Raw genomic sequence first — 26748 nt, forward strand, 5'->3', positions numbered from 1 at the left:
ATTGCCGGTCATTTGCCTTTTAGCTCCCCAGGAGTAGTCGTGACTGCTAAGATGAGGTGAGACTACTACAGGCACGGTGCAGATGGTGGTGAAGCAAATGCTTTCTTTAGTGACCCGTCCCTTCGTCTCTAAGAGATCCAAAGGCTTTGGCTTCTCCGAGCCAAACAGAAGGCAGGCGGTCCTGCCTTGCTTCGTCCCGGCTCTACTCTCAGTCCAAGCGCCAGATTCACTCGCTAGCAACAATAGGCGCCACCTCACTCTGCACCATCTTTCATGCTCGTCCTGAAATACACCTTATGAGCCACGTCCTACTCTGTTTCTAGCAGTCTCCTCTACAAGGACCCCAGGCCTACTGATTCAGTACTAAGTACCCGTCATCGTGTGGCAAAGCCCTCATTCAAGGCTCAGACTGAAGCCGCCGTCGCATCATCTTCATTCAAGCTCCAAAATGGCCTCGCAGAGGTCTCACAACGCGCGCGAGTATCTCTTGAGCAAGTACGCGACGCGAGTACGCGACCATGGCGGGGGGATATCATTCTTATTCCCATCCCCATTCATCTCTTTCTTAACACAAGCATGCAAACGCCTGATCTCGATTTCTCTTACTCCCTTCCCTACCACGTCACACACCATGTCCCAAATTACCTATCCACAGCCAGAATACCCTTGGGTTATCGATCTACCCGGAGATGACCCAGCTGTCAATCCAGACTGGATCCCAGATGGAACCCCGGACTCTGAGACAGATTCAGAAAATGACGGTACCATTGGAAGCGAGCGATCATCAGACATGATTTCTGAGATCTTGATAGACTCGAACGCAGACATGTATGATCCCGGATCCATCAAGCGTCTTTCCACCGCAGATCAAGAGACAATTGATGTTTCGGACGACGATACCGCATCGGAAATTTGCTCAGAGTTGGGGTGTTGGATCGGTCCAGTTGTCGGCTGGGAAGAGGACCGAGAACGAGAGTCTCAGAATGACTATGTTGGGATGGACATTGTTATGGAAGCGGAGCCCAGCTCAACAGCGCCTCTCGAATATGACTACGATACCGACAAGTCCAATAATGAGACGCATCCTCAGGTGATGGTTGTTATACCAACACGCAAACCTACAGATTTCGATACCGAGTCGAGCTCGGATTCGGACACGGACATGGATTTAGACAGCGATATGGGATTAGAAACAGGAGACGACGCAAACCTCGACAGAGAGGTTCGAGAAGGTGTGGCAAGGAAAGTCTCCCGGGGAAGGTACGCCTGCTCTTCGTTGTCGAAAGGCCACAGGAGTAGGTTAAACTACGTCTACACGGGCATTCTAGAGAGGCCGCTCGAAAACGGAGTGAAAACAGTAATTGTGAAGCATTCCGTGCCCTACGTCTCTAGCGTCAAGGAACATGTGCTTACACAAGCTCGCATTGTAAGTTCTATCCTGAGACTCCGGTTGTCAGAAAACAGATATAGGCTGACCGACCCAGATCACAGAGGGCCTCGTGCTTAACAGCCTGGATCGATTTAGTCTTGAAGTCACCAATGCTCTAAATTACAATCAGAAATTCAGACTGAATATCCGTACACCCGAGGCATACCACCTCAACTATGCTTCCCACACTCTGATCATGGAGAAGCTCAAAGAGCCCACAGACTTACAAACATTCTTGCTGACTCTTCCATGCCTAAGAGATGAAAGGCTTTGGGTTTGGGCCTTTCAGATCAGCCAAAGCCTCGGGCAGTGGTTGCATCAATTTCACAATTGGGTCTCAAAAGATAGCCAGAAAATGGTGGCAAGAGAGTTTAGCAGAGATGCTAACAGAGAGATGGCGGGATTCAAGTTCCGACTTAGTTATGAATGGCTCCCTGGAGCCATCGAGAAGTATCCAGACATCCTTAAGAAGAAAAAAGAGATCCTCGAGAAAGTCATTACATTGGCTCGTGGAGAGCTGGACAGCAAACATGAGAGCAAGAGTAACGCTGTAGGGCCTATCCATGGAGACTTTTGGGCAGGAAAGTATGACAACCCTCCTTCCTTCCCTTAACCCTAACCTACTTTTTCGCTCACCAACAATCCCAGCATACTCCTACCCGTGGACATCTTGCGCCCGCCGACAAAGAAGCCTCCAAATGGTCTATTCCTTGACCCCGAAGCTGAGGATGCCCCTGCTTTCTTCCCTGCCCCCGAATCTACAATCCTAATCACGGACTGGGAGTTTGCCCAGTACGGCCCTCGTGCGTTAGACATCGCCCAAATGGTCGCGGAGTTGTACGTCAATGACCATTTCTACGGCGTGGAGGCTGCCAGAGAAATGCTTGAAGGATTCATTCACGGCTATGACCATATTACTATGGAAATGTCCTGGAGGATCCTCCTCCACGTGGGTACGTATCTTATTGTCTGGGCGGCTGCGGCCGGGGACGGCGACAGAGAGCCGTCCGCGGAGGATGCCAAAAAGAAGAGTAAGTTGGTTAAACTCGGAGTAAAACTCATTGTTCGAGCGTGGAAGCGAAAACAGAAGTCCTTCTTTGGTACCCTTTGGAATTGCGTCTTTCGTGGGTATCCTGATTAGAGAAGCCTCCCGTTCCCATGTTGACTTGTCCGGAAGCGTTGGGCTTTGAGAAGAAGTCGACTGATGCAGACTGGACCAATGCTTGGAGACTTGGAGACTCTTTCTATTTGTGGGTATGGCACGGCGTATGCTATATTGGAGTATGAGATGTGGCACGCTCGGCGGGTACGGGCTCGATACGCCTACGTTGAAGAGATTGGATGACCAAAACGGCCATATGAAGTGTCTACAAGACATAATTACACTTAACCATGACTGACGATGTATGAGTTGGGACTAGTGGGGGTTTTGTTTCTTTCTTTTGTCTCATTGGGCTTGATGTACAGTATTTCGTTTCGTTTGGGGATATATTCAAGCCAGTAGGAGCTTGGGCGTTTTTTATGGGAGTCAAGGACCTTACGCTAGACTTTTATGTTTTATAATGGAGAACGAGTGTTTTAATTGGCCAGTGTCCTGCTTTTCTTCATAAGGCTTCTAGCAACGGAGACCTGACTTAACACTGAAGCCGCTCTGAAGTTTGTCTTTTCAAAGTTGCAGGCCTAGGTCATAGCTTGTAGCCCTATTTACTTCGCACCAAAGAAACCGAAGGCATAGAGGCTACAGTAGTAAGCCAGGAACTGCTTAGGCAATATCCTGGCTGACGACAAGGAAGTTACGCAATATGGCCATTTCCAAATCAGCTTCTAACCTAGCCTACACTATACATCTATCTATACACCCACAACCTCAGCCTTCATGCCCACATTGCCCTCGGGCGTAAGAATCTCGATGGCACTCTTATCCCCATCCTCGCTCCCTTTCTCAGCCTGCTTCAACACAATCCGATACTCATCCTCCGCATACAACGGACTCGTAGCGCGATATGCAATCCTCTCCGGTAAGAACGCATTCGCAACGTCTCCAGCACCTCGAATATCCCTCCAGAAGTCCAGGATAGCAATCAGGTTCAGCGGCCCATGCACGACGATGTCCTTGTGCCCTTCGACCTCCCGGCACCACGGCTGCGAGTAGTGGATTTTGTGCGGGTTGAAGGTGAGCGCGCTGAAGCGGAAGAGTGTCACGGCTGTTTGGCGGAGGGTGCGGGTGTGTGTTAGGCCATCAGTTGAGGAGGTTGTTATAATACTGGCTGGAGAAGAAGAGGGTGGTGTTGGCGGTGGTAGGTCTTGTGTGTTTATTGTTGACTGCGATGGTGGAGGGAGCGCTTTGCGGAAGACCCAGTTCCTATACAGAAGGCGTCAATCAGTCATCCCTTACGTCTATCAGACAAGAAAAGGGAAGGAGAAACAAACCGCCTATCAACAACCGCCACACCCCCCTCATTGCTAAACTCCTTCTCAACGCCCACAACTATCATCTCCTCGCCCGTCTTCCGCACAACCTTCGCCTCCGCACTAAGAACCCTCGTCGTCTCCGTAACCATCTGCCCAATCCTCAAGGTATTGACATTCCCCTTCCCATCCCGCGGCCAGGAAACCTCCCCGCCCGCCCACATGCGCCGCGTGAACGGGTGCGCCGGGTTGTAGCTCGTATCTGTGCCATCAGCGCCGAGTTCATTCTCGGTAAATGCGGGCGTAAAGTATGCGAGGTGGTACCCTGCGGGCAAGGGTGTTCCATCTTCGATTTCTGTTGTTGTGGTGGTTGTGCTGGATGTTGTTTGGGAGAGGTGCGGGGATGTGGGGAAGAGGGTTGGGCGGTTGAGTGTCAGTGAGAGGAGGCGGAGTTGGTTTGCGTCGAGGGTTTGGGTGCGTGTTTGTGGTCCTAGGGTTTGGAAGCGCGAGAGGAAGGATGTTGCCACTGTTTTTGCAGATGTGGTTGCGGATGCGGAGGACTCGGAGGTTGATGAGGAGAAGCGGAGGAGCGCGATGTTGAGCGTGAGTCGGGTGGGGAGGGACCTCGCTGTCCACCTTGTTGTTGGTGCTGATAAGAGCATGGTGCCAATGGTCTCCCAGCTGATCTTTCCGGGGACTCTCTCTTAAAATAGGGTCCTTGTTCGATTTTATCTAGTAAGAGGTGCAAGAAGGCATCTCGAGAATGTGGGGTGGTAACTAGCTAAGATACGGTACCTCGGCTGTTTGTTCCAAGACCGGAGCAGAGCAAACAGCCGTTTTCCGAGACGCCTATAAGCTCCCACCCTTGGATTTTACTAGTATAAATTATCTACCGTCCAACAAGCAGCCACTGACAGCTATAGGTATATAATATATAGTCCGTGGTCGGGACCGCAGGTCCAACTACAGCCTCACCTGTCCAGCTTGAAGCCTTTCCCAGTCCTTCTGCTCAAATGGGAGATATGTATCACCCTGAAGCCAGTACAGCTTGTCCTTATTTCCAATGCGACTAGGGTCAACGCCCTGAGTTCTCAACACGTGCTTCTGCTGCTTGTAATTGCCCGTGGCCTGCATTTCAGGCGTAACCCGCAGGAAAAGTGGCGCCGCAAATCGCGGCAGGTTGCGCAGGACATGCGCTGCAACACTCTTGAGTGTTCCTGAAGATGGTTCAAGGAGAACCGACTGGTCGGCTGCCTGGATTTGCTGGCCAAATACGACAGCGGCACAACCCGCTCGACCGTCGTGGTTAGGCAACGTTACACCATACACGTTGGCCTCATGCACCTCTGGGTGAGTGCCTAGCACCTCCGACACCTCATTAGTCGACACGTTTTCGCTCTTCCAGCGGAAGGTGTCGCCTAGACGGTCAGAAAAGTACCAGCGACCTTCTTTGTCCCATCGCATCATGTCGCCGGTACGGAAATACGCGTCACCCTTGCGCAGCACGTCGCGAATAACCTTACTGTCACTCGCCTGCGAGTTGCGGTAGTAACCTTGGAAGGTTTCTCCAGGGTCATTAGGATCAATGGCATACAGGAGCTCGCCCGCTTCGCCTCGTGGGACTGCTTTGCAGAAACCGGTTTGAGGATCGCGCCATGGTACCTGTGATTCCTGGTCTACTTCGACGATTGTCAGGCCGCGTCCAAAAAGCCATCCACTGACAACGCCTGTACGTCCAATCGCTCCAGCGGTGAAGTCATTCGACGAGTAGTTCCATGTTCCGCCTGGACTCTCGGTAGCGGCATAGAATTCGGCAACTGTCGGCACATTGAAGCGTTCCTTGAAGCGGTTCCAAACATCTGGCCGTAATCCGTTGCCATATACTGCCCGAATCTTGTGCTTCTTGTCCAAATCCTCTCCAGTCACAGGGTCGACTTCACCTGGGGTGGCTAGCAGATATCGCAGGGTTTCGCCCACGTACTGAAGGACCGTGGCGTCGTTCTCGCGTGCTTCTTTAATAAAATTTCTAGCCGAGAATTTCCTACCCACGATCAGTGTAGATCCCGCCGACAGACAAGCCAAGAATGCCAGAATAGCAGCTGACGAATGATAAAGCGGCATGCACTATTGTCCGTTAGCTACTCCATATTATGACCGGAAAATGTTGACATACAGTGAAGATACGGTCATGCGTGGCCATCTCCACAAAATGGCTCACGAAGATGCTTCCTGCCCAAGTTTTCCTCCAACTGACAATGGCCGGCTTTGGAAGTCCCGTTGTACCGCTGGTGTATATCAAGGCAGCCATATCGCGAAGCTGAACACCGCTACGCGCCTTGTCATCCTCCCTTTCTGCCTCTGTTTGCAGGACCTGGGCTTCGATCTCGGGAGTATGGAAGATGACCTCAACGGCACCCCCGTCTTCCCTAAAATTAGGAGAAGCAAAAGCTGCCAACTCATCGGAACTAAGAGAGGAGCGAACTTCTTCATCAACGATCATCAAGCGGGCAGTCGAAGTGCGGATCGAATGCGTCAACGGTTTTCCGGTGAGATTATAGTTGATGAACGCCGGTACCGCACCAATACTCCAGAGCCCAAGCCAGATGAAAACGAAGGTTGACGAGTTCATCATATTCATCGCCACAATTTCGCGAGGCTTGACGCCATGAACCTTCTTGAACCAGGTCCCATATCGCAACGCTACTATGTATGTTTCATAGAAGCTCCAGCTGCGGCCATTGTAGACAATAAATGGCCGATCCTTCGATGATGGGTTGAGAGCATGCTTTTCCAGAACATAAAAGAGGTTCAGATTGTCACGGCGCTGCGCGAGGCGGGATTTGATAATGGATTTGAAGAGCCCATGGAAGATCTTTTTGTCGTAAAAGAGGGAATACCTTGCGTTCAGGTAGGCCAAAGTAGTCGCAAGTGCCGGACCGGCGAGCGAAAAGGGAATATCTATAGCAACTAGGGTTAGCAGCTTCACCAATGTCGCTCGAGAGTTACACACCCAGTGGTAACGGGACAGCCATTACTATATACTATCGATTTTCAGGGAGAGATGTAGACTTCTAGGTACCGTTGAAGTTGGACCGGCCCCCGAGGGGGACGCGCAACAGTTAAAGGTGGGACTTACCGACTCAGGGAACCGAGGTACCGTTGGAGCCAGAAGCGAGTGGGCATCGAGAGGGAGGAGAACAAAGGATGCGCATTGTGGCCAACCAGACAGTTCATGAGAACCACCAGGCCGTCTTGGAAACGTCAAAGCGAGATCAGAAGCCCGCGCATTGTCTGGATCGAGGAGAAAGTTACCTCGGCCTGGGGGCGACGGCACCAGAGCGGCTTCAGCCTTCAAGAAGGATCAAGCGGCATAAAATGCTTTTGGCGAGTTCATAAAACCTGGAGCTCTGAATAATGGAGTGGGGTCTTCTGCAGCCGATCGCCGCTAATAGTTGGGATTGCGGAGCATTCTCGTTGTCGGGAATTTTAGTCTTGATCTTGATATAGAACAACCCTGTCACATGTTACATACCTACACCACGGTTAGGCAGAGCTTCAAAATAGTCTCGTTTCCAGGAATGTCAGGTTGCAAAGGACATTGACCAGTAAGAGCACTGATCACTACTTCTTTCGAGTTCTTTATCACGGCATACCACGCATTTGATTTCAGGGGCTCCCTGCGCTTGTCCGACTATCCGAGCTGCCCATACTCCCTAAATACCTACGGCCAGCATGGCTGAGAACAACATCCAGTCACTTGCGCCCGTGGAGAACTAGGGGTTGAAGGGGCGGTGATAGGGCTCATTTTGTACTTATTCCAGATGTTTAAGTCTGCCTCTTCTTTATCGCGGGTACTTCGTCATAATCATCTTCCAAAAATGTCTTCAACTTGGCGAGTCCTTCCTCCAGCACTTGCGTCTCACACGCATAACCAATTCGCACGTAGCCATGGAAGTCTTCTCCGCCCCCAAAGCACAGGCTTCCAGGTACAAACATGACTCCGGTTCGCTCCTGGAGCATCTCACAGAATGCGACGTCATTTATAGGCTTGCCCATCTTGTTGAATCGGACAAACGCCGTCGTTCCGGCTCGGGGTTTAACCCAGTCGCACGCCCATCGATGAGACTCGATGAACTTCTCCAGGATCGCAACATTATTACGGGCAAGTTCGATATTGCGCTTTAGTAGGGAGTGGATAGTGCTTGGTGCCAGAGCATAGCTTGCAACTGCATCGTCTAGCTGGGAGACGGAGATGGTGGTATAATCCCGCGCAGAGGCGCAGGCTTCAATAACAGATCGATCGCGAGACGCAATCCATCCCAGACGGATACCTGCAAGGCTGTATGCCTTTGACATGGAGCTTGTTACAATTGCCCTCTCATAGCCCAGTGATAGGGCTGACGAGGGAAAATCTCTGTCCATAGGGCTGATAGAGTGGAAGAGGGGCCGATATACTTCATCACAGAAGACATAGATGGATGAGCTGCGCGCTATTTCGACTATCTCGTCCAATGTCTCTTGTGGGATGATAGCCCCCGTAGGGTTCTGCGGGTTACTATATCACGAGGGTTAGATGTCGAATAAATCTCCGAGGAAGGGGTTATACTTGAGAATGATAAGCTTGGTATTCGGCTGGATGAGCGCCTTCAGCTCCTCCAGATCCAGCTTCCAGCCATCTGTCTCCTTCGACTTCCATAGGCTCACATCAGCCCCAAGCGACTCTGGGACTGAATACAGCTGCTGGTAGGTGGGGTAGTGGCAGATGACATGATCTTCAGGACCAGTCAAAGTATATAGCAGAAGGAAGTTCGCCTGAATTGCACCAGCAGTGATCAGGATGTTGTCTGGGGACAATGGGCTTGGTGTCTTCGCGGAGTACAAATTGGCTATGGTCGTTCGCAGTCGTTCAGAACCTCGGATCTCCCCGTACGTGAGCTTGCGATCAGGGACGCCATCCAAGGGACCTGAAGTCGGGTCCTCCGACAACTCCTGAAGTTCTCGAATAGACACCGAGGCGCTGCATGTCTCTGCCACGTTGTACTTGGCGGTTGTTTCGTATTTGTCCATCCACTGGTGGGATTAATTTCGGCACAATATATCCGCACGATGCGGGGATGTCAGCCTGTCAGGGCACATACCTGCTCAACGGCAAAGTCTTTGATCTGAACCATGATGGCGGTTGTCTGAGAATCAGCGCAGCGTCCGAACAGGCACCGAGAAATTCAAGCGTGGCGTTATAGCTGGTTCTTGCGGAAAGGTCCGTATCACGTGGGGCGGCGCATTTTGTATTGCCTCTTTTGGGGTAGTTGGTGTTATACCCGGGCGCCACGGCCACGAGGTGTTTCGGAACATAACAAGTCAATTTGACAGAGTAATATATCTCACGAGCGTTGACCTCCATGGACCGTGGCCAATAATGCGTAAGCTGAATTAACTTCAATTTCTCACGAGAACTCCTTCCCTGACAGGCGGATGCCCCAGGCTGCTACTCCATAGTGCCAGCCTCCCGTCTTCTCCGCCCTCGTCATCAGCATCGCCCCGTTTCAACACCCCAACATCCCCCGTCGTCTAATTCCCGTGCCTTGTTTTTAATCGTTGCTGTCATCTTGTCATCCGATCGCTCCCTTCCTTCCATAGTAACGCATCTTTACAACTTCCATATATCTTTATTTCTCGTATCCTCGCTGGAATAGCCGCTGCACCGTTCCTGGCGATCATCGCTTTACTCCGCATCTCCTCAGCCGCTGGGTGACCTTCGCTGGCCGAACTGCTTGCCCCGACAGCATGCGGCTCAAGCCCTCGTTACAACTGTCTCTTGCAGTTGGACTTTTACTGACAACATCCGCTGTCCTCGCACGTGGTAATACATCTACGACCGACATCGACTCACTACTCTTCTCTTCCCTCGACGACCGTCCGGGCAACTGTCCACCGTGTTTCAATTGCCAGCTCGACGCCTTTCAATGCACGCAATTTGCTTCCTGTGATAGATATAGCGGAAAATGTGTCTGCCCACCCGGCTTCGCAGGGGAGGATTGCTCGGAACCACTGTGCGGGTCTCTATCAGATCCCCAGCGCCCTTCTCGGAAAGATAAATATTGTTCCTGCAACGAGGGCTGGGAAGGAATCAACTGCAATGTCTGTAAGACCGATGACGCTTGTAATGCAATGATGCCGACTGGCGAAGGTGGTGTTTGTTACAAGCAGGGCGTGACGGTCAAAGAGAACTTTCAGATGTGTGATGTGACGAATCGGAAGATTCTAGACCAGCTGAAGGAACGGAAACCCCAGGTGACATTCTCTTGCGAAGCCGAGGACAAGACTTGCAACTTCCAGTTTTGGGTCGATCAGAAGGAGTCATTCTACTGCGGCTTGGATACTTGTGATTGGGGTCTGGAAACCGCCTATGACAAGAATACTACGCGCTACAAATGTGAGAACATCAACTGCAAGTGTATCCCTGGCCGTATGCTCTGTGGAGAGGAAGGCTCCATCGACATTGGGGAGTTTCTGAAAGAGTCAATCAAGGGACCGGCCAGTTTCTCAACCACATCCACTTTAGGCGGCAGCAAGGAGGATGGAAGCAAGTTCCAAGAACCCGAAATGGACAATCTAATCAAGAGCGTCTTTGGCGATGAGAGTATCACACTCCGGTGCTCTTCCGGCGAATGTGTCCATAAGACCGAAGTACCAGGCTACCAGCGCCCCGTCAAAAAAATCAATACCCCGCTTATAGCAGGTGTGATTGCAGGTTGCGCCTTATTTGTGGTCGCTGTAATACTAGGTCTTTGGTATCAGTCTCGCCGGTCTCGTTACGGCCGTATCCAACTCTCCCTTTCTGATGATTCCGACGACGAAGCATCGAAGCTTCTGGCGGACCACCGCCCGGCTGCATTATACTGGGATAATGTCTCTTATTTTGTTAATGGCAGAGAAATCCTCTCAGGCATTCAAGGTGCCGCGCCGACAGGCCAGATAACCGCGATCATGGGGGCTTCAGGTGCCGGAAAAACCACTTTCCTCGACCTTCTGGCGAGAAAGAACAAACGCGGCATTGTACAAGGAGACTTCTATGTCAATGGCGAAAAGGTGAATGACGCGGATTTTAAGAGCATGATCGGCTTCGTAGATCAAGAAGACACTATGCTTCCCACATTGACCGTGCATGAGACGATTCTGACAAGCGCTTTGCTCCGTCTACCTCGAGACATGAGCCAAGCTGCCAAGGAGCAACGAGTTATGGACGTTGAGAAACAACTCGGAATCTATCATATCAAAGACCAGTTAATCGGGTCTGAAGAAGGTTCAGGTCGGGGTATTTCTGGTGGTGAGAAACGTCGGGTTGGAATCGCCTGCGAACTAGTCACCAGCCCCAGTATTTTATTCTTGGATGAGCCTACCAGCGGCTTAGACGCCTTCAACGCCTTCAACGTGTAAGTACCTTCAAGCTGCAAGACTGATTTTGCTTGACTTTCTAACGAAACTAGGGTTGAATGCTTAGTATCGCTAGCGAAAGATTATAACCGCACCGTCATCTTTACCATCCATCAACCACGGTCCAACATTGTCGCTCTGTTCGATAGGCTGGTTCTCCTAGCCAACGGCAAAACCGTTTACTCCGGCCCATTCTCGACATGCCAGCAGTACTTTGATGAGGCTGGATACTCCTGCCCACCGGGATTCAACATCGCTGATTATCTAGTCGACCTTACGATGCATGCTGGCAGCACTACTCATTTCCATAGTGATGAGGAGGAAAGCCCTCTATTGGCAGTGCCCCCTGATCCGCCCAAAACCGCTTCCAGCAGTCTGAGAGCTGTCAAGTCCGTTGCGAGTGCGTCCAATGCCAGTATCGAGGAGCACTCCGGCAACAGCTTTGATTACGGCAGACGGCCTAAGGGTAAGCGACGTGCTTCCCTCAAGCAGCGACAGGATCGTCAACTTTACTCCCGTCGAAAGGATACCGATGCTCCTCCCACGCCTCGAACTGACGAGGAGGACACCGCGGATGTAGGCGAAAGCCAGCAGCAGTGGCTGCGGCTGTCCCGCCATCAGGGCCAGACTCCACCACAGATCCTTGATGACCCAGATGACCTTCCCCCAGCCGCTCCCGGCCAGACTGACTTGGATTTAATGGTTGCTCACTACGCTGCCTCCGACATTGCACGTTCCGTGCGTAGCGAGATCATTTCAGCGACCCAGCATGCGCGCACCGGCAATGGTTCTGTGAACTCCGAAGCGCCCTCTACGCCCATCACCCACCCACCCAAGAGTTATGCAAGGGTGAGCTTGGCTCGCCAGTTTATCATCTTGTCGCAGAGAACGTGGAAAAATCTCCATCGAAACCCGATGCTTATGCTCACTCATTATGCAATTGCCATTCTGCTTGCCGTCCTTTGCGGTTTCCTCTTCTACGGTCTCACAGATGATATCAAGGGATTCCAGAACCGACTGGGTCTTTTCTTCTTCGTACTGGCCTTGTTTGGATTCAGTACACTGACCAGTCTGACTGTGTTCTCCACGGAACGTCTTCTGTTCGTCCGCGAGCGTGCTAATGGGTACTATCACCCTGTCACCTACTACGCGGCGAAGGTTGTTTTCGACATCGTTCCCCTTAGACTTATCCCGCCGATTATTATGGGTGTGATAGTCTACCCGATGACCGGGCTTATTCCCGCCTGGCCCGAGTTCTTCAAATTCATCCTGGTATTGGTTCTCTTCAACCTCGCCGCTGCTACCATATGCTTGTTCATTGGCATTGTCTTCCGCGACGGCGGGGTGGCCAACCTAATTGGTAGCTTGGTCATGCTTTTCAGTCTGCTGTTTGCTGGACTGTTGCTCAACCATGATGCGATACCGCCGTCCGCACTGTGGTTGCAATCGGTAAGTTCCGCATCAGTTCCTCTTTCTAGTACTCCCAATTGACTCCCTGAACAGCTATCTATATTTCACTATGGCTTTGAAGCGTTGATTGTGAATGAGGTGACTTTCCTAACTCTGATCGACCACAAGTACGGACTTGATATTGAAGTGCCGGGCGCTTCTATCCTTAGCGCATTCGGATTTGACACTCTGGCATATTGGAAGGATGTTATTGGACTTGCCGTCTTCTCTGGAGCCTTCCTTGTGATTGCTTACTTAGCGATGCATTTCCTGCTTGTTGAACGGCGATAATGGTGTGCGACACGCGGCATTAATTCCGCCTTGTCATGCGAGTCGCTTATGAGCGTTCATAGATTGGCACGACAATGTTGCTGGTGTCTCATATTGTGATAGAGAGGTTGTTCATGTGTATATAGTTCCACAGATCGCATAAGAATCCAGCAGATCATACATGACTCCAATTCCGGTGTATGAAGTGGAAGATGGCAGAGTCGGATGGAAGCACGTGTTCCCCGCATCATGAGCTCCTGACAGTTGACGCAACATCAACAGCTTCTCATCTCACCTTTTAGATCTAGCCACCTTGTTATCAAGCTTCCGAATCGGTATTACCTAAATACAAGAAACAATACTGCTTATCTTCCTCGCTGTCCTCCAGAAAGGTCGTTTGCGACTAGCTCGCCGCTCACCGCCCGCCCACGCCTATTTTTCCCCGAAGTCCACACCAAGTCTCTCCAGCCCAAATCCCTCCTGCTCCTCATTCTTCTCCCATATCCACTCCACCCCTCATCTTCCGGCCGTGGTCTTCTCCTCTTCATTGACCAGTCTTCTCGCCTCTATTTTACTCCTTCTACCTCTTTCTCTCTTCCCAAGATGTCCGGCGAGGCATGGCTATACCTGCTGGCGGTGTTGATCAACGCCGTCAACCTGTTCCTGCAGGTCTTCTTCACTATTATGTATAGTGATCTTGAATGGTATGCTTCCCCCGCATCGTATGCCTGGATTCCGCGCTCGTGGGAGAGAGGACGGTCTTCTACGAGAAATTTGTAGGTCTTTGCTAACTCCGTCGCTACAGTGATTACATCAACCCTATCGATCTCTGCAACCGTCTCAACGCCTACATCATTCCCGAAGCCGGTGTCCACGCTTTCCTTACCTTCCTCTTCGTGATCAACGGCTACTGGCTCGCGATTGCCCTGAACCTACCGCTGCTGGCTTTCAATGCCAAGAAGTACGTCGTTTCCAGCTTGCTTCCAAACGCCGAGTCCGCGCGCACAGAAATATGCTCAGTCTAATCTTCTATCAGGATCTACGACAACCAGCACCTCCTGGACGCGACCGAAATCTTCCGCAAACTCAACGTACACAAGAAGGTTGGATTGCACTGGTTTACGTCATGAGCTCGGACGGAACGGACACTGACTTCCGATCTCTAGGAATCCTTCATCAAGCTTGGTTTCCACCTCTTGATGTTCTTCTTCTACCTCTACAGCATGATCGTTGCTCTTATCCGCGACGAGTCTCACTGATTTCGTGAAGAAACCGAGAACGCCATGCGCCACGGCCGGCCCCAGTAATGTCACGATGCACGTTCTCGAGAGGCGGTAAAATGTTCCGCTGTACTAGGATCATGACACCGTGAGGACTACTGGATACGAGGATATACTTGCCCGTCTGCCAGATAATACAGGACCTCGGGGCTGCCATGGGGCCAGCCCGAATACTACGGCCGTTGGGCAGAAGGGACCATTATGTACGACATGATCATGAATTACCGGTGGGTTTTGGTGAAGCGAAAATGAGGCGGCTTCAACCCTAGTGGCTCAGGCTCACCATGACGTTGAACCGTATCATTATTACTGTTTTGTTATCTTTCTCTTGGAACTGTGTTTTTGTACTTGTCATGAACTCCTCTAGCCTTCATTGGACCCTGATGTTGCTTCCATATTGATGTTTCGAATAATGACTGTATATACCTCTAGCGGTGTTGCGGTGGGAGCGTTCAATACCCCATTAAGGAATGAGAATAATTCTTAAATCATCTATACTGCTTATCATTAGTATGTTTCAGGATTGGCTTATATGACGTCCTGGATGACAGCTGAATGGTTGGTGCCGTCTGGTTCTGCGCTGTTGGCGGCAGCGGCGCCCGTAAAATCTCAGACGTCAAGTCTAGCCGCTCCCACCACTAAGTTCCATTACTCGTCTATAACAATTTGACAAAATGGCTTCTTTACTTGGAGCCACATACGATTCTAGCGACGATGATACCCCATCTGTTCTCCCGGCCTCGGCCTCAAAGATCGTTGCCGCCCCCGAGGTGAACACAGAGGTTTGGTCCCTGCAAATCTACCAGCACTCGAGTACACCAGGCCTAATAAACCAACAGGATCAAGCTCACATGCAGATGATGCTCGCTAATACGTCCTCGACGGCGCTCACCTATAATGCGACATACGACGACCTCTCGCGCCCCTCCCAAGGCCCCTCCAACCCCTATAAATCCGCCGACGCAGGAAACGGACTGAAGCGCAAAAACGTCCCCACGGGTTTCGCCGAGGCTGCTGCCATCAGCGAGTCCACCTTCACCGCGCAGCATCGCACGTTCCAGAGTCTGGGATATACGCGTAACCCAACGATTCCTGGGCAGTTTGTTGGCAATCTCGACCATGCTGCTCAGTTTGGCGGGCGCGATGTTGTGCAGATGAAGCCTACAAAGGAGGCGTCGGCGGCGCTGAGAGCCAAGAGGCAGAAAAAGGGCGATTCGAGTATTGTGGAGGGTCCGGGCGCGTATCTCGGCCCTTGGGCGAGGTATCAAGACGACGATCAGGTCTACGATGAGGAACTCGGGAGCGACGAGGAGCTTGTTGAGGTGGATGAAGACGAAGTTGAGGAAGAGCAGGTTGGGTCGGCGCCCATGCCGGCCATGAGCAAGGAAGCAACAGATTACCAGGACGATACGTCAAAGGTCGAAACGTCCGAATTCCACGGCTCAGAGCAGTGCGACTACCTGGGCCGGACATACATGCACGTTCCTCAGGATCTGGATATCGACCTCAAGAAACCCACTGGCAGTATCAAGAACTACGTTCCCAAGAAGCTCGTTCACACCTGGAAGTCCCACAACAAGGCTATCACCTCGCTCCGCTTTATCCCTCAATCGGGTCACCTCCTCCTCTCCTCTGCGGCTGACGGCAAAGCAAAGATCTGGGATGTATACCATTCGCGTGAGCTACTGCGCACATTCTCCGGCCACTCCAAGGCTATCACCGGCACAGACTTCCACGTCACCGGCAAAACCTTCCTAACAGCCTCCTACGACCGCCAGATGAAACTCTGGGACACCGAAACAGGCCAGTGCATCTCGCGCTTCTCAACGGGCAAAACACCCCACGTCATCCGCTTCAACCCCAACCCGGAAAACTCACACGAGTTTCTGGCCGGTATGTCGGACAAGAAGATCGTCCAGTTCGACACCCGCTCCGGCGAGCTCGTCCAGGAATACGACCACCACCTGGCGGCCATCAACACACTTACTTTCGTGGACCAAAACCGCCGCTTCATCTCCACTTCCGACGACAAGTCCCTCCGTGCCTGGGAATACGGTATCCCCGTACCCATCAAGTTCATCGCAGAGCCATACATGTTCGCCCTCACGCGCGCAGCTGCCCATCCAAACGGGAAATACGTTGCCTTTCAGTCCGGCGATAACCAGATCGTCGTGTACGGCGCAACGGATAAGTTCCGGCAGAACCGCAAGAAGAGTTTCCGCGGTCACAACAACGCCGGCTATGCTATTGACCTTACTATCTCGCCTGACGGCCAGTTCATTGCGTCCGGTGATAGCGCCGGTTACGTCTGCTTCTGGGATTGGAAGACTGGTAAGATGTACCATAAGATTCTTGCTGGTGGGAAGGAGGGCGGCGCTACGACTTGCCTTGATTGGCATCCGCAGGAGACGAGTAAGGTTGTTACGGGTGGGTTGGATGGAGCTATCCGATACTGGGATTAGGTTGCTGGCATGGTTTCTGTTCTTCGTTCTTATACTGGGTGTTATCATCAATCGAATCTAACTCATGCCGATAGGGCGTATGTGAATATACTTAAACTATTTTAGACTTTCTTGAAATCATTATATATGATGTTCACGTTATTTATTATCCCGCTAGTAGCGCTAAATCCAGCACCAACGTCTAAAATACATAAGCGCCGAATCATATTATACAACCGCGCCTAGAAGCTGCGGGCTCAAAAACTCGCCATCTCAATCCAGCTCGCGACAAACGCGAGTCTCCGGCCCCTATCAGCGGCCATGCGCCTCGAGAACTCCTCAAAATTCAACTTGGCGCCTGTGCCGCCCCGCTCCTTCGCTTCTGCCTCAATACGGTTGAGGTATGCCCAGCGTGAGAGCGTCGCGGGCGGTGGAGGTGTAGTCGGGCCCTGACGCTTGGGATGGAGGATAGGGGATGCGGATCGGGATCGGGTTGATGGTGGTGGGAGGACTTGGATGGGGGACGGCGCGCGCTTCGGCGCTGTGGCTTCGGCGTCTGGGGAGGATGGGGAGAGAGATGGGGGTGCTGGGAAGATGGATGTTGCGGTGTTGGGGTGGAGAAGGATTGAGGTGGGAAGGGTTGTTGGGAGGGAAGTATCGATTTCGAGGTCGGAGTCGTTGGGGCGATGGTGTGGGAGAGTTGGGTCATAGTCGGATTCGGAGTCGGATGCGTATTCGAACTCGAGATCAAGAGGGGAGGCCTCCTCGTCCATGACCGGGAGAACGTGGTGGTGGGGTGTTGGCGAGAGGACTAGGTTGTTCGGCGGCTCGAGGATGGAGTGGGAGGTGGTGGGCTCGGTTTCTTCTGGGTTGGCGAGATGAGTTGGGCGGATGCTGTCGTTGTCTTCGGCTTCACTGTCGAGGTCGTCAACTGGTAACGTGAGTTCGCCGGTTGGGGGCGCGAGGATCGGACTGTGTTCGCCAGTCTCGATGACAGAGTTGCTGATGGAATAACCCGATCGTTCGAGCAGTTCGTCCAGTGGCCGTTCCCGGTATCGAGACAGCTCTTCGGCCTCACCAGCGTCTTCCTCCTCGTGGTTAGCACCGCCACCTTCTAACTGCTCAACAAGCTCAATTTCTCGCGCCCATATTTTGCGCTCAGTGCGGGTGCGGTAGCACTCCATCAGAAGATCCTCCTTTGGCTTGAACATGATGTCCAAAATCTCGTTGAATCCTTGTTGGGTGACTTGATACAAGATCTCCTTGCCGACGTCTCTCTCAACCTCAGGAACCTCAAACCCTCCCCATCTCTCGCCCACCAAGATGCTGCGTGATGATGTTGACGGGTTGGATCTTACGTCTTCATAGTCATCATCAACGTCGGTCAGGTCATCTTGGAAGCGTACCTTGGATGAAGACCGGGAGCGTGGAGATGGGGGCTGCGACTCATACTCTGGCTCTGCCGCATCATCTTCGTCTTCATCCGCATCCGAGTCTGTCTGGTAACCGGCAGGAGCGGTCCCACCATCCTCTTCATCCGTGTAAAACGCCCTTCGTCGCCATCGTTCATCTATGCCTCGTCTCCGGGTCGAGTCAACCCGTCTCTGATCGCTATCGCACATTCGGTTATACACGGCAGTTCCTATTCGAGCCCTATCATCCGGATCTGTGACATCCTGAAGAGGCACATACGACCCCAGCGCGGTGACAATATCCGTCGACGTAATATGTTCCGGGGGCGGCCAATGGTCACTTCCGGCGGAGAAGCTGTCCGTCTCATCGTCGTGGTCGGCCGCGTCGTGCTCGTTTTCGTTTCTAGCACTCCCTGTCCTCCGGCTACCAGATGCTTCTGCCGCGTTTGACCCAGACGGGCCTACACGAGCCGTCACGGGGATGAGCGGTTGAGACCGACCAAAGTGGCGTCGAACAGCAGCCTCGCCGACAACGGAGTGCCGGTCTCCAGTATCGGCAGCGTCGGTACGAAGCACGCCCTCATTGTCCATGATCTCCATATCTCCCTCCTGGTTAATGCGTTTACCTTCTCCTATCCTAGAAGGTTCTCCAGAAGGAATACTCCCGGGGAAGGCAGAGCTGATAGGTTGACTACCAAGCACAACGTCGCGTGCGCCGCCTTCCAAAAAGTCGTCCTCCATACCGGCAACCATATCTCGGGTAAGCTCTCTACTAAGGGTATAGTATGCTCGGAACACACGTAGGAAGTCTTTACGTTCCACGAACCCGTCACCGTCAATATCGTATCCTCGGAAAACGCGACGCAACCTCTCATCGTTGCTCTTGTTGTTGAGGCTAGCTAGACCTTTCAGGAACTCCTCGAATCCAATGAGGCCGTCATTATTCGTGTCGTAGAACGCAAACATGCGGTCGTATATCAAGCTGGGCGGCGGGGGGCGGACTGATGTATTGGGAACAAAGCAGCGATCAAATGTTTTCCGGTCGATGGCCATGTAGAGCTTGTTGGGATCTTCGGCCCATTCACGATTCGCTAGACAGCGGAACTGGTCCCAGAGAGCTTCTAGTTCAGTCCCCTCGAAGCTAGTTTCCTTCATCAAGCGTTTTCCTAGTGACCGCGGTAAAGTGCGCGGAAGCATCGAAGGCTTCCCTGGATACCATACAGGCTGGGACTGTCGAGGGTTGCCTAAGAAGGGCGCCGGTATCCGGACTTTGTAGAACAAGTGTGTCTTGATATGTACCTGCATCGACTCGCAGGTCTCGCAAAGGTCATAATCAATGCAGTTGGCGCATCTGTAACGAATTCCTTGAATAGGCATAGCTCCACAGCTGTTGCAGGTAACGCCCCGATGAATGTATCCGTCCTTCCGCGCTTGGTCTTCCGCGATATGGTATAAAAGGTTGAGTAAATTCTGGCCTTCGCGCGCCTGTGCGGAGTCGTTGTTCCCCTCTCTCCACGAGAAAACACTTTGGTCGTCGACAACTGTCTCTCCACCATCCATAACCTGTGTCTGCTGGGTTTCATCGGCGAAAGTCGACGTTGACAGCGTTACCCTCTCTCCGTTCTGTCTCCGACGCCGCAGTTCCTCTCCGTAGTTGCTGTCCGCGTTGAAGCGCGCGATCGCCCTCTCAATTCCTGACCGGGAGATACCGCGACGCTGTAACTGCTCCATCAAGTATTCCATTTCCGAACTTCCTTCCTCGAGTACGTGTGTTGGCGGAAAGTCCAAGGCAAAAAATGACTCCAGGAACGTGTCCTCCATCATCTCGCGCATCCGCTCGGCATGGGCCTCGGGGACACCGACCTCGTCCATGAGCTGATCCCGCGTCGCGAGAAGCGAGGGGAGTAAGCCGCTCTCAACCCGTCGGCCATCTTCGGTTTCTATGCGAAAGGTCCCGTAAACTCCGTTCTGGCGTTCTAGTAGCTCGAGGTGGGCGATGGCTAGCGATGATGGCGTGTCGGTGGGTGCAGATTCGTCGTGTTCATTTCTTCTTTGTCGGCGAACGGCTTTCCGGCGACGCAGAGAGGACTGTGATGTGGATGACGAGAAGAGCTGGTTTCGCAGGAAGACGAGCGCGTAGGCCGCAGCAACGCCGGAGAGAAGGTAGACGAGAGGACGGTACCGAGCGAAAGTCAGCCTTGATTGCGGTTCGGACATGATGGAGGTATCAAAAGAGCTATTATGAAATATAAATCATCATTAATACAGCAATGCAAGAAAAGGTAATAAGAGGAAATGATCGCTGAACGACGGGAAGTGTCAAAGAACAAGAACATTGAGTGGAAGGAAAACCATCGGGATCGCCGTGCGCAGCGGAGATGACGGAGCCAAGCAATTTCAACAACATTCCACTTTTATATACTTCTTTCTATACACCGTCACTAAGTACAATATCCTCATTCACATAAGAATATACATCCAGTCTACTGCTTATTCCACTTCCATTTACCGTGACAAGCTTCGTTCACGAATGAACAAGCTGCTCACGAAGGCGAAGAACACCACGCCAATAAGGAAAGCGAAGCCCTTGTTGGTCGCCCATCCATAGCAGTCGCGGACTGTCCTTGCAATAACCGGGTCCAAGGTCTTAATAAAGTCCAGACTCTGTCGGACCCCATCCACAATTCTGTCAATGTCCTTGCTGTCGCGGAGGGTATATCTCAAGCGAGTCCTTAGGACTTGCTGCACGACCGTAGAGGACAAGGCAAGACCAATAACAGATCCAAGGGATCGGAATAGGTACGAGCAGGCAGTCACCACAGCCTGATCTTCCGGGGTTGCGTTCGAAACTAGCACATGATGTTAGCAATTATACGAAAACAACGCAGCCGCAAAACTCACTCAAGCTGATTAGGGTCGTTGTAACGCCAATGCCATTTCCGAAGGAGCAAGCAACTGTCCCAATGATTATGGGGACTAGACTCTCTCTAACCACGCCAGAGAAAAGAGTGATCACAACAAGACCGGTGGTAAGCAAAGTATAGCCAGCGATTGTCAGCCAATAGTACTTTCCAGTCCACTTCATGACGAATCCAGCGAACAAGGATCCAGAGACACCGGCAAAGATACAAGGCAGGAGTCGTAGACCCGCCACCGTTGCGGAGACGCCATCAACAGCTTGGAAGTACAGCGGAAGATAGAAGAGGCCGGATAGCCAGCCACCAAAACTGAAGAAATTGCAGCCGTACGCTGCGACAAAGCCGCGGTCGAAGATGATGTGGCCGGGGGCAAACGGCTCTGTTGCGTAGTATATCTCAACCACAACAAACAAAACAAACAAGCAGGCGGAAACGCTAAGGGAAACAATTGTTAAGGGCATGGTCCAGGAGACATTACTGCCTCGGTCGAAACCAACAAGGAAGCCGAGGACTGCGCCAATAAGTACAACTGCTCCAGGGAAGTCGATCCGGCGGAGCTTCTGTTTCCAGTGGCTATCCTCAGGCGCAGGTAGATCTAGTACGACGGATACCGCGATGAAGGCGAGAACGCACAGCGGGAACTGAGCGATGAAAGCCCTAAATCGGTCAAATCAGGCATCGACGGTAAGTACAATGAGTATAACATACCATCTCCAGCCGATGTAGTCCGCTAAAATACCACCTGTTGAACACATATTAGAAGACACAGGTTCAGCTAGAGCCGAGGGTCTCTTTACCGAGGGGTGCACCGATGCCCGATCCAGTTGCATAAATGATGTTAATGACACCCTGCCACACACCTCTATCACGAAGGGGGATGATATCACTCAAAAGGATGCTAACAACCGTAGTCATGCCACCACCGCCAATGCCTTGAAAGACCTAGAGCACTTAATCAGCGCACGAATTTGTCAGCAGTCGGATCTATGTGCTTACACGAGCAGCAATAAGCTGATGAATGCTCTGCGCAAGACCACAAAACAGACATCCAATGCCAAACACGGCATACGCAAACAGCAAGCAGGACTTCCGGCCGAAGATATCACTCAGCTTGCCGTAAAGCGGCTGGAAAGATGTCAAGGTCAAGAAGTAGGATGTGGCAATCCAACTCGTCAGGTTTAACGCCTTCAAATCAGACCCAATCTTGCCATAGCTGGAGACAATGATTGTCTGGTCAGCTGCAGATAAGAAGACCTGAAGCAAGGTCAGCAAAAGCAAGCTTATTTGAGGAAGAGCCAGGTCATACACCAATCGAGAGCGCAGGCAATATGTATCTGAGGTTCAGCCCAGATCCCTGCTTGCTTGCAACTGTTCCTTCTTCTATACGACCGGGATCGGATTGATTGCCCGCCTCGGCTATAGCAGAGTATGAAGCATGGCCGTTGCTTTGGGAGCCCAACAACGGGGATCTTTCTGTATGCGGCGCTTCTGAAGGCATCTTACCGGAAGCGCAAGTATCTCAATGCTTCCAGCAGCTGAAAGCAAAGAACAGAAAGATGACTCGAGGACTCCAACTATTTCACCACGCCTCTGCTTGAAGATGTGCTTGGGTCACGTGGTGATAAGCGCTCCGCAGTGAGCTGCCGCACTGATTGGCGAGTCGGCTAGACGGAAAGACGGCGTGGCGCTAACCTCCAATTTGGCGCGGCCAGGAACCGACGCTTTCCCTGATTGTGTTTCAAGAATTGACTCTATACGCTGTATGGACTTACGCTATCTAATGCTATCAACGGCCACTTGTCCCAAGATATGCTATATACAATGTCACCCAGGCAGAGAGAGCCTACAGTGATAGCAATGGAGTCATGCATCGTTCAACCGTCATTATACTCGTCACCGTTTAAAGATAATGCAATGTATCACAAATCACGCCTCGGTCTTTGCCTCGCTCGCACCCTCTGCGCCAAGCAGAGGGATGGGGCCACCTGGCGAGTCTGGCAGGCGCGCGGTGAGGACTTCGACGCCGTCTTCTGTCACCAGGAGGGTGTGTTCAAACTGAGCGGACAGCGAGCCGTCCGCAGTCGTGCTGGTCCAGTCATCCGGCCAGAGACGGTCGCGGTGTGTGCCGATGTTGATCATAGGCTCGATCGTGAAGCACATACCGGGCTTCGCCGTTCCAACGGCCTTGTTCTTCGCATAGTGAGGAACGTTGGGGGCGCAGTGGAAGAGCTGGTTGATACCGTGGCCGCAGTAGCTCTTCACCACACTGCAGTTCCGGCTCTTAGCATGCTTTTCGATCACATTTCCAGGTTCCCGAAACAGCATGCCCGGCTTGACAAGTTCAATGGATTTGTCCAAACACTCTCTTGCCGTCTCTACAACCCGCACGGCTTCTTCGTTCGATCGCGCCTTCTCTCCGACGTAGTATGTTTCGTTAATATCTCCGTGGAATCCCTCATGATACAGAGTAACGTCAATGTTGATGATGTCACCGTCCTCGAGCGGGCGTTGGTCGGGAATACCGTGGCAGATGGTCTCGTTGATCGACGTGCAAACGGACTTGGGGAAGTGAACGTAGTTGAGAGGCGACGGGTAAGACTAGTCAAACATTAGTATAGCATTTCAAATTTACTCGGAAAATAACGGCAGAACTTACGTTGCGCTCAACACACGCTTTGTGGACAACCTCGTCAATGTAGTCGGTGGTGACACCGGGCTTCAACTCTCGCGCGGCGATATCAAGAACCTCTCTCGCCAGTCGGCATACTTTGCGCATGCCCTCCTGCTCTGCCTTGTTCAAGATGGTAATGTTGTGTCGGCCAACAAACTTCTGCTCCGAGCGGGGAATGCCATCCTTAGCGTAGTCAGGGTGGGGGATGGATTTAGGCACGGTCCTCATGGGCGACAAAGGATATACGGGTCGTAGGGATCCGGCAAAGCCGAAAGAAGGGAAGGGATTGAAGTGTCCGGTTGCTGGGTCTGGTTCAGAAACTACTTTTGGAGGAAAAAGGTTGGTGAGGAAATTACTCTTTTTGTGGAGAGCTTTGTGGTCGCTCTATGAAGGTCCGTTAGCATTCAAGGACAAAGGAATAATGCGCGCGGTAAGCGTGTTCTTGAGCGCCTACCCAGCTTCGCTTGAAACAGTCCTGCGAACAGAAGAAGCTGTCGAGGCCCATCTTCAGACATGTCGGGCACTGAAGGGATCCAGCATCCTTAGCACAGTCGGTGCCGAAGCACTTTCGGGGTGCGACTGCAGCAGCCATGATGCGATATACAGTGCTGAGCCTTGCTGTGTAGGTAAAAAGGCAAGAATGAGGAGGGAGTGATAGTCGGCGGAGGAGGATAAAGTCGCCGCTGCCAGAAAAATCGGGGACGAGCCTCAGTAATCTAACCCAATGCAGACTAGGGCATTCCTACTTGTCACGCTCCAGGAACAGACTAGCGTACGATAACCCCACGTGATCGTCCTTGGCAGGGTTCAAGCGCTAAGCCAAAGAAGGAAAAATGGTCTCGTGACACCGCATAGCGTTAGGCTTTGCGTCACGAGCGAGATCGCCAGCCCACCAGGAACCACAGCGGGGATTATTCTGCACTTGCGTGCCAATTTTAGATTGGAGGTGATACAGCGTCAGTTCGGAGGCATATCAACCTGTCGCCTTTCCGTGACCGATCTGTCACTTTTCGGTCAAAATGACCACTCCCGCCAAGCAAAAAGTGGTGATTGTCGGCGCCGGACCAGTCGGATGTTTGGCGGCTCTCTATGCTGCGGCCAGAGGCGACGATGTCGAGTTATATGAGCTCCGAGGAGGTTAGTTTTGCTTTTCTGGAACCTCAAGTTTATAAGGAACTTGTATATGCGCCGTCTGCTCTGTGCCTCAACAACCCTTTATCATCCGATTGCTCTATATATACCTCGGCATCGTACTGAGTCATGTTGTTTCACAGATCTCAGAGTTCCTGGTACTGTCCCTCTGAACTTCACAAAGTCAATAAATCTATCGCTGTCTCATCGCGGGATCACAGCGCTGCAGGGATCCAATCGGAGGCATGTCATCAAGGAGATTCTTCAAGAGGTGGTCCCGATCCATGGTCGTATGATTCATGGAAGAGATGATGGAAAGTTGTGGGAGGCGCCGCAAGCCTACGATGTTCATGGCCGGGTTAGCATCCCTACCACATCAGATCGAGCGAATCAAAGCTAACAATGTGGCGCAGAACAACTACTCTGCAGATAGAGGGATGCTGAACAACGTGTTCCTCAATGAGCTGGAGCGCACCCCCAACATCAAGCTCTTTTTCAACCACAAGCTGACCGGCGCCGATTTCCAAGCAAACAAGGCCTGGTTCGAGCGTCGCTTGCCCGGCGAAGCACCCCTTCCCGGCTCATCTGGTCGTGTCCCCGAGATAGAGGTGGACTTTGACTTCTTGATCGGTGCAGATGGCGCCCATTCGGCCACGCGGTACCACATGATGAAGTTTGCTCGCGTCGACTACGAACAGGAATACATCGACACGCTGTGGTGCGAGTTTCGCATCCCTCCTTCCCCGACAAACGACTTCCTTATCTCGCCTAGCCATTTGCACATCTGGCCGGGTAAAGAGTTCATGTTCATTGCTCTGCCCTCCGTTGACAAATCATTTACCTGCACCCTCTTCGCCCCGGCAAGCCACTACGCGCAGCTCGAACGCTCCACCGAAGACCTCCTCCAGTCCTTCGACGAGCATTTTCCCGGCGTCTGCCCAAATCTCATCTCCCCCGCCGACCTAATTGCCCAATTCATATCCAACCCACACCTCCCGCTCATAAGCATCAAATGCGCACCACACCACTACAGCTCCTCCGTCGTGATTGTCGGCGACGCCGCACATGCCGTTCTACCCTTCTACGGGCAAGGCCTAAACGCCGGTCTCGAAGATATCCAAGTCCTCTTCGACGCACTTGACCAACACGGCGTGTACAACGCACACAACGCCGACAAGGCCTCCCGCGCCCAAGCGCGCCACTCAGCTTTCCAAGCATACACGGCCTCCCGCACCGCAGACGCACACGCCATCAATGACCTCTCGCGACAGAACTACGTTGAGATGCGCTGGGGTGTCAAACAGCCTCTCTACCGCCTCCGCAAGCAAATCGAGGAGGCACTGTACCACTACCTCCCCAGCCTCGGTTGGCAGACACAATATACCCGCGTCAGCTTCAGCAGCCAGCGCTACTCAGAGATCATCGATATCAACCGGAGACAGGGCCGCATCTTAAGCGCTGTCTTTGGTTCGACGCTGCTATCGGCTCTGGCGATGGCGGGTATATATGTGTGGAGACAGCCCACGACCAAGTTCATTTCGTACATTGGCCTCGGGAACACTTTGCGAGGATTCTTTACCGGTGCTTCGTCGATCTAATGTGCTTTGTATCTATTCGATGTTATCAAGGTAAAGACCTTAGGAAGATAAGTTACGCATAGATCGTAGACATTTTGCGGTCATTTCGTTGCTGTTATTGCCCTTTTGGCATACTTTCAGTGTACTTCTAACTACGATCACTAGAATAGACCACCCTCTGCTCTGTTTGCGATACACACGCATGCATATTTGCTTACTTACATATTAGAATGTCACACCCTGCCTTATCACTCAACTCCTGAGTATGTTTGGAAAAAAGTAGCACCAACCGGAGGCTCTCGGGTATCAATATCGGTATCAGCTGAG

The 26748-nt window shown here is 52.1% G+C and overlaps 10 protein-coding genes across 10 annotated transcripts; 5 read left to right on the forward strand and 5 right to left on the reverse strand.

Annotated features, from left to right (window-relative positions):
* Positions 1-631: 631 nt before the first annotated feature.
* On the forward strand, positions 632-2570 carry BDW74DRAFT_177741 (uncharacterized protein; the record flags this gene model as incomplete). The annotated part of the gene is made up of 3 exons (XM_073728975.1): positions 632-1426; positions 1485-2014; positions 2078-2570. 3 exons carry the CDS (start codon positions 632-634, stop codon positions 2568-2570), a joined length of 1818 nt encoding a protein of 605 aa, XP_073584095.1.
* Positions 2571-3280: 710 nt separating this feature from the next.
* BDW74DRAFT_177742 (hydroxyacyl-thioester dehydratase HTD2) lies at positions 3281-4500 on the reverse strand (the record flags this gene model as incomplete). Its single annotated transcript, XM_073728976.1, has 2 exons — positions 3281-3791; positions 3860-4500. The coding sequence occupies 2 exons, from the start codon at positions 4498-4500 to the stop codon at positions 3281-3283; spliced, it is 1152 nt and encodes a 383-aa protein (XP_073584096.1).
* Positions 4501-4782: 282 nt separating this feature from the next.
* BDW74DRAFT_184957 (putative long-chain fatty acid transporter) lies at positions 4783-9009 on the reverse strand (the record flags this gene model as incomplete). Its single annotated transcript, XM_073730932.1, has 5 exons — positions 4783-5962; positions 6012-6818; positions 7694-8393; positions 8445-8908; positions 8977-9009. The coding sequence occupies 5 exons, from the start codon at positions 9007-9009 to the stop codon at positions 4802-4804; spliced, it is 3165 nt and encodes a 1054-aa protein (XP_073584097.1). The 3' UTR covers positions 4783-4801.
* A 395-nt stretch (positions 9010-9404) lies between these two features.
* Positions 9405-13176, forward strand: BDW74DRAFT_152521 (putative ATP-dependent permease ADP1). Its single transcript, XM_073724380.1, has 3 exons — positions 9405-11271; positions 11326-12721; positions 12776-13176. The coding sequence occupies exons 1-3, from the start codon at positions 9623-9625 to the stop codon at positions 13010-13012; spliced, it is 3282 nt and encodes a 1093-aa protein (XP_073584098.1). The 5' UTR covers positions 9405-9622; the 3' UTR covers positions 13013-13176.
* Positions 13177-13309: 133 nt separating this feature from the next.
* On the forward strand, positions 13310-14762 carry BDW74DRAFT_152524 (cornichon family protein). The gene is made up of 4 exons (XM_073724381.1): positions 13310-13695; positions 13797-13952; positions 14028-14094; positions 14158-14762. The coding sequence occupies exons 1-4, from the start codon at positions 13595-13597 to the stop codon at positions 14248-14250; spliced, it is 417 nt and encodes a 138-aa protein (XP_073584099.1). The 5' UTR covers positions 13310-13594; the 3' UTR covers positions 14251-14762.
* Positions 14763-14944: 182 nt separating this feature from the next.
* Positions 14945-16854, forward strand: BDW74DRAFT_152529 (WD40 repeat domain-containing protein; the record flags this gene model as incomplete). The annotated part of the gene is made up of 2 exons (XM_073724382.1): positions 14945-15053; positions 15111-16854. Coding segments are annotated over 2 exons (1732 nt in total), but the record flags the coding sequence as incomplete, so codon positions are not given.
* BDW74DRAFT_152531 (EF hand domain protein) lies at positions 16855-20426 on the reverse strand. Its single transcript, XM_073724383.1, has one exon. It carries the CDS (start codon positions 20339-20341, stop codon positions 16970-16972), a length of 3372 nt encoding a protein of 1123 aa, XP_073584101.1. The 5' UTR covers positions 20342-20426; the 3' UTR covers positions 16855-16969.
* Positions 20427-20522: 96 nt separating this feature from the next.
* On the reverse strand, positions 20523-22631 carry BDW74DRAFT_152535 (putative MFS multidrug transporter). The gene is made up of 6 exons (XM_073724384.1): positions 22349-22631; positions 22039-22296; positions 21840-21984; positions 21751-21784; positions 21026-21699; positions 20523-20973 (listed from the first exon to the last, which is right to left on the reverse strand). Exons 1-6 carry the CDS (start codon positions 22538-22540, stop codon positions 20630-20632), a joined length of 1647 nt encoding a protein of 548 aa, XP_073584102.1. The 5' UTR covers positions 22541-22631; the 3' UTR covers positions 20523-20629.
* Positions 22632-22663: 32 nt separating this feature from the next.
* On the reverse strand, positions 22664-24450 carry BDW74DRAFT_152537 (methionine aminopeptidase MAP1). The gene is made up of 3 exons (XM_073724385.1): positions 24168-24450; positions 23699-24097; positions 22664-23640 (listed from the first exon to the last, which is right to left on the reverse strand). Exons 1-3 carry the CDS (start codon positions 24303-24305, stop codon positions 22969-22971), a joined length of 1209 nt encoding a protein of 402 aa, XP_073584103.1. The 5' UTR covers positions 24306-24450; the 3' UTR covers positions 22664-22968.
* Positions 24451-24619: 169 nt separating this feature from the next.
* bna4 (kynurenine 3-monooxygenase) lies at positions 24620-26672 on the forward strand. Its single transcript, XM_073724386.1, has 3 exons — positions 24620-24850; positions 24988-25202; positions 25258-26672. Exons 1-3 carry the CDS (start codon positions 24733-24735, stop codon positions 26440-26442), a joined length of 1518 nt encoding a protein of 505 aa, XP_073584104.1. The 5' UTR covers positions 24620-24732; the 3' UTR covers positions 26443-26672.
* The last annotated feature ends 76 nt before the right edge of the window (positions 26673-26748 follow it).

Source organism: Aspergillus multicolor, assembly GCF_047715735.1.
Source record: "Aspergillus multicolor strain CBS 133.54 unplaced genomic scaffold BDW74scaffold_11, whole genome shotgun sequence".
NCBI lineage: Eukaryota > Fungi > Ascomycota > Eurotiomycetes > Eurotiales > Aspergillaceae > Aspergillus > Aspergillus multicolor.